Raw genomic sequence first — 6387 nt, 5'->3', positions numbered from 1 at the left:
CAGGGCCCGGAGCCCCGCGCCCGCCCCGCCGCCGCCGCCGCCGCCGCCTTGTCCCTCAGGGGCACCATGGAGCTCTCCCTGTCGTCCGGAGGAGCCGCGGAGGCGCTCTCCTGGCCGGAGATGTTCCCGGGACTGGAGTCCGACTCGCCGCTCCCCCCGGAGGAGCTGGACGCTGTTGTCCCGGTCAGTGGGGCCGTGGCCGGTGGCATGTTGGATCGGATCCTTCTGGAGTCCGTGTGCCAGCAACAGAGCTGGGTCCGGGTGTACGGTAAGGACCAAAGGCCGTCTTAGAGGCTGATGTTTTGTGTCTTTGCTCAGGCTGAAATTCATTCCCTGGTCTCAGTCCTGTTCTCAGTCCCCATCCATCCTGGGTCCGTTTCCCACATCCCTTTTGGTTCTGGGGTGCATTTTTGACAAGTTTCTCCAGACTAGGACTTGAGGAGAGAGATGTGATTCAGTATGGTTTTTGGACCTTTTCAGGTACCTGCAGTAAATTTAAGGTGGAGTTGGGCTATGTAGACTTAATTCTCAGGTGGTGACTTCAAGGGAAGTGTCAGCTGATCTTCAAGAAGAACACACCGTGAAATCAAATGAATGGCGTTTCACTGCTTTCTCTGGAGTGAGGCAAGGCTGGAAACTAAGATATTATGAAACAGCTTAGCAGAGGTTAAGATAATAAAATAAAAATCAGAAGCATTTATTTGGTGGGAACAGTCTAATTCTATAACCTCTTTCTGAACCTCACTCTCCAAAGGCAAGCATTTAGTCCAAGGGGTGTGGATTGTTTCGGATTGCACTATTGTTTCTGGTGCTCTTTGTAAAGTGACTGGGTTGCTACTCAGCAAGTTAAAAAGTGATGAACACACTAAAACTTTCCCTTTCTGCGTTCCTAGTAACCACCTCTTTAATTAAAACTGAATGATGAGATTCTATTAGGGCGAGCCTTGTAGCAGCATTAAAACCATGCTGGTTTTGAAAACCCATAGCCCAAGGATTTATAGCCTGGCATTCAGGACTGAGCTGTGGCTTTCCAAAATATTGAAACGTCAGGGTGTTTATCACTTAGTTCACAGGACTATAAAAGACATTAGTAATGTGGCTAAGATGGCAAATTTGAAGCACCTGAGATCAACACAATGTTAAGATGTTATCCTGCAGTCATGTGCATCTAAGCCTGTTAGTGATCAAGTACATTATGTTTTGTTTTTTTTTTTTCATGCTGAACAGGGTATGTGTTTAGTATTCAAGAGTGACTGTGACTTTGAAGTTGTCTTCCTGGATAGTTTAGTTGATTTCAAGACTTTAAGTCTATCACCATGAGAAAGATCATAGAACTGGGAGCCCAGAGATCTGAATTTTGGTCTCAGTTCTTCCACTACATGGCTATGTGATTTGGAGCAGAGCAGGTCACTTTTTTGACGTCTCATTCCTCTTCTGTAAAATGAGTGGATTGGATTAAATAATCTCATAATGGTCCTTGTAGTTCTAAAAATCCATCAATTTTTATAACCAATTCTTAATTGTATTTTGCTGGATGCTTATAAATGTTTCTTGATGTTATTTTAATTAACTGAAAGAATTAAAGCAAAGAAGTGGGAGATGATGCAAGGTCACCCAGTTCATTCTCAGCAGATTAAAAACTTTAGTGCCTGATTTTTCCACCCACCTGCTGTTCCTACTTAGCCGATGGTTTATAACAAAGGTTGGTGGGAATCTGAAATTGAGCTTGAATTAGAGTATATTGTGGTTACAACTTTTTCCTATTCTATCCTTTCTGTCCTTATACACTTCTTTTGCATATTGTTTTTTATATGAAGTTAGAGATAGGGCCTTGTTACTGCAAGAATATGTATATATGACAATTCAGTGTTTCAGTGTCAAACTATGCTGTCTGGATTTTCTAGACTTAGTGTTAACTACTTTCTTTGCATATAACCCATAAACCTATGTGCTTGTTTTTGTAGTCCATTCCTAGGGCTAGGTTTTTGTGTATATTCTTAAATATATATTCTCTCTCACACACACATATATAGTGTGCATTTCAAAGCCAATTTGCAGACTTTCTACTGCATTGTAACTTTTTTGTCTTCCCTATCAATTAACCAGAAGTTTTTATTTACTGTTTAGTACTGCTACTTTCCTTCCTCTAAGGCAGCTCATCTTGGGTACTACTTTATTGTCTTTAGTTTGACGTAAATATTCCAAAACTATCTGAATGACTCTTGGCTTTTCTATGTCCTTAGCTAGTTTTTAAGTTGCCTGTTGTATAGCTCTTTGAAAAGCTTTGAAGTAAAAAAAATAGAATGTAGAAAATCAATTTGGAAAACAGTTCGTTTTGGTTTTCTTGTTTATTTGTTTTGTGTGTTCAAAATCCTGATTGTTTTGGAACATCAAGGTTCTTTTACACAATTGAAAGAGACTTTGATGAGTGTACTCAAACGTTTTTTAAAGAAATCCAGAAACTAGTCTAGAGCATGCAACTGGGGGTTGAGAACCTGGGTTTTCATTCTGGCCTTGCCACAAATTGTTGTTTAACTTTGGGCAAGTAATTTTAAGTCCGTGGGTCTAGGTTTCTACATAAAATGTGGAATCTGGAGTAATTGTATCTATGGTACATTTTAGTTTGAGTTTTCTGATTCTATGGCCTACCCTATTATTTAACCTACAACTTTGCCTCCCAATTCCACCCTGACTCTTGGGGCCAGGCATCAAGCAAGCCTTTAATACATTTAAATCATGACTATCAGGATTCTGGGGAGCACTTTTATCAAAAGGTCAATGAACTGAGTTTTGAAAGAAGGAATGTTGAAGGCAGATGTATATTTGTTTGGAATGTTTTCACAAGATAGGAAGGTGGGAATGGGGATCTCAGATCTAGCTCATTCAGTTTTGAGACCTAACCTAGAATAGACCTGTGGGTTTTAAAGATAAGATGCAAAGTAAGGAGCTGTATTAAGTGCTCCTGGCTTCTGGCTATGGTTTATATCCTCTTCAATATACTTAAGGTTTGAAATCAGTATGCAAACAAACAAGAAGAACAGAAGTAACCCCTCTCCCCAAATATCTTAACAGAAACTTTTATTTTATTTATTTACTTACAGAAACTTTTGGAAACAATATTTTATTAGTTTGCCTCACAAAATTTGAAGACTGGGCACTGTTTTGAGTTTGCTACTGATAGGTCTGGCTCTTTGGTGGATTACACCTATATTCAGAGTTTTGTGTATTGTCATGATTGCACACTTTTTGGAATATGTCCAGAGCTTTATAATATGTAGACCTATATTTAGAACACAAACAAATGCACATTTTTGAGACACAGCCAAGAGAAAATAGTTATGCTGTGCTATTCTTCATTTTCTTTTAGTTGTAAAGTGTTTCATTTGTTTTATTCCAATATTATTATAAGTTGTGCCCATGCCCGTCAAGACTATAATATTTTTGACACCAGGGAATCTGTCTGTCTTGTTTATCTCTGTATTCCTATCTTGCCACTCCCTTCATTGTCACGGTGTCTAGCAGATCGATACCTCCCCCACGGTAAGTCAGTGTGTGCTGAATGTTGATCCATCTGTCCTTTGACCATCCAGATCTCAACCTGACTGACTGTATGGGTGGTAGAGTAGCTTAAACAAAGGCATGCCACAAACAGCTAAATATGGATGCAGAATCCAAGAGCATCAAATGCAGAACATTTTTCAGATATTTATAGCCTCAAAGTGAAGTCAATTGGCTGAAAAAGCTCAGCAGCCCAGCAAAAGGAAACGGGAACGGCAAAGCCAGTCTCACTGTCTCTGCTTTCTGGTAAACAATGAGGACGTTAAAATTAACTACTTTACCATGAATGGATGGTGAGTGAAGGGCACTATTTGGGGGAAATTAAAGATACCAGTCTCCAGCAGTGCCCGCATTGGAGCTCTGCACCCCTCAGTACAACAGATCTGCAGGTGTATGCACAGATGTGCTTTTAAATAGCTAGAAGGGAAATATAGTTCTCATGATGAAGTGATCACCAAGAAACCATATTGTTTTTAATTTTAATAGTATGGGCAGGACTTATCTAAAGTATTCAGTTAATAAAATAACATCAACATTATTGCCTACCATTAAGCTAATATATAGCTTATTGTTTATTAATGATTGATAGGGACCTCCTGGAAAATTTCTAAAGGCTGGTACTATTTCAGCAAGCAGAAGAAAAAGGGAATTAATCATACTGCATCAAATATAATATAATTCTAGAAATATGGCAATGGGAATTTGGTAAGAATTTCTCATGAACTGGTTATGAGTTGATGGGGGCAGAAGTCTTATCTGGTTGTAGTAAGTAATATTGCTTATACTTCATAAATTAAAACAAAGGATGAGTTAATTAAAAAAGTATATTTTATTGCATTTTTAGAGAACATGTTTCTATGTTTACTTAAAATGTTGCAACCAGTAACAAGTCCAGGAAGTTATTTTATTTTGGTCTAGTATGAATTAGTTATAACTAACTCACTGGCCTTATACAGAAAGTTCTTAGTATAATTCACTTTGAATATTCTCAGCAACTCATTCTTTTTTAAAAAAAAAATACTTATTATTATTTTTTAAATTAATTAATTTTATTTTTGGCTGCATTGGGTCTTCGTTATTGCACATGGGCTTTCTCTAGTTGCGGCGAGCGGGGGCTACTCTTCGTTGCGGTGCGCGGGCTACTCATTGCAGTGGCTTCTCTTGTTGCGGAGCACGGGCTCTAGGTGTGCGGGCTTCAGTAGTTGTAGCATGTGGTCTTCAGTAGTTGTGGCTCACAGGCTCTAGAGTGCAGGCTCAGTAGTGGCACACGGGCTTAGTTGCTCCGCAGCATGTGAGATCTTCCCAGACCAGGGCTTGAACCCATGTCCTCTGCATTGGCAGGCAGATTCTTAACCACTGTGTCACCAGGGAAGTCCCACAAATCACTCATTCTTACACGTCTTACATATGCACCCCATGACTCCTGTTTTGTGGTAACATGTAGATAAATGAAATTGCTCAACCAAGACTAGAAGTTTTATGTGCTCTAGCTAATTGATTGCCAGAAGAAAATCAGTGACTATGTATTCAGTATATCCCACAACATGTTCATGTTACTTAAGTGTTTTAATTTCCTCAAATACTATTAATTGAACTTTTACAAATGAGTATTAATGTTTTAGGAATCCTTGGGATCTTAAGCTTGAGTTCAGTACTCAAGGATGGGGACTTCCCTGGCGGTCCAGTGGCTAAGGCTTCAGGCTCCCAATGCAGGGGGCCCAGGTTCAATCCCTGGTCAGGGAACTAGATCCTGCACTACACAGCTAAAGATCCCACATGCGGCAACTAAGACCCAGCACAGCCAAATAAATAAATAAATATTAAAAAAATATATTTAAGCCCATTCATTAAAAAAGAAATACTCAAGGATGACTTTGAGTGTTGATACATCATTTTCCCATAATCTCCAATACATTTTATACACAGTAGGAGTAGACAGTTCTCCACTGAAATTAAAGAGAACTTCCAAGAAGGCCTAGGTATATACTGTTTATTTTAAATTATATTGATTTCAAATAGCCCTCCTTTTTTTCCTTCAAGAGAAAATTTATGTATCTCATTTAAATTATGTATTCTACTAATGTTTTAGATGGTGGACAATTTCCTTTACAACATCTTAGTATTTTTCTACCCTCTATCATGTTGGTTTATTGCTATTTCATTTTCAGAGAACGAAAATACTTTTGCAGAATAGAAACTATACATCCACAATCCCTTGTCCAAAACTGTTTGGATTAGAGTGTTTCAAAATTCAAAACTTTTGATTTTAGAAAATATGGTATATATAGTGATATAACCCCCCTAGTGGTGTGTGGAGCAACATCTGTCATGTTAATAGTTCTGCAGTTAAACAAATGGACATTCATGCTAAGTATTGTTTAACACTATACATAGCATGGTGTCAGTGCAGGTCAGATTTTACTGCTAAAGAAGTTATGAAAAAAGAGTGTTCAGAGCTTTTTGGGTTTAGGAATTGCCGGTATGGAATTGAGGATCTGTACAAATTCTCTGATGTAAATAATATGAAGTTCTAGATTGCCCCTGTTTATCTGAGAATAGTTTGTTTATAAGGATTGCCTTTATCTTCTTCAGATAATAAGATTCAGTGTATGCACTTTAAAAAATGATGTACAGGGCTTCCCTGATGGCGCAGTGGTTGAGAATCCGCCTGCCGATGCAGGGGACAGGGGTTCATGCCCCGGTCCGGGAAGATCCCACATGCTGCGGAGCGGCTGGGCCCGTGAGCCATGGCCGCTGAGCCTGCGCGTCTGGAGCCTGTGCTCCACAACGGGAGAGGCCACAACAGTGAGAGGCCCGCGTACTGCAAAA

The 6387-nt window shown here is 39.4% G+C and overlaps 1 protein-coding gene across 2 annotated transcripts in view; it reads left to right on the top strand.

Annotated features, from left to right (window-relative positions):
* Positions 1–63: 63 nt before the first annotated feature.
* Positions 64–6387, top strand: part of RASAL2 (RAS protein activator like 2) — a 370654-nt gene continuing 364330 nt past the window's right edge. Inside the window, exon 1 of one of the 2 annotated variants that reach the window (XM_024758763.1) lies at positions 64–268. In XM_024758763.1, coding sequence (XP_024614531.1) covers positions 67–268 — 202 coding nt within the window. In that variant the 5' untranslated portion in view covers positions 64–66. The remainder of the gene's footprint in view (positions 269–6387) is intronic. The other variant, XM_024758762.1, reaches the window with a different exon arrangement.

This window comes from Neophocaena asiaeorientalis, unplaced genomic scaffold, assembly GCF_003031525.2.
Source record: "Neophocaena asiaeorientalis asiaeorientalis breed wild unplaced genomic scaffold, Neophocaena_asiaeorientalis_V1.1 scaffold182, whole genome shotgun sequence".
Taxonomy (NCBI): domain Eukaryota; kingdom Metazoa; phylum Chordata; class Mammalia; order Artiodactyla; family Phocoenidae; genus Neophocaena; species Neophocaena asiaeorientalis.
This window is presented reverse-complemented; position numbering and strand designations above follow the sequence as displayed.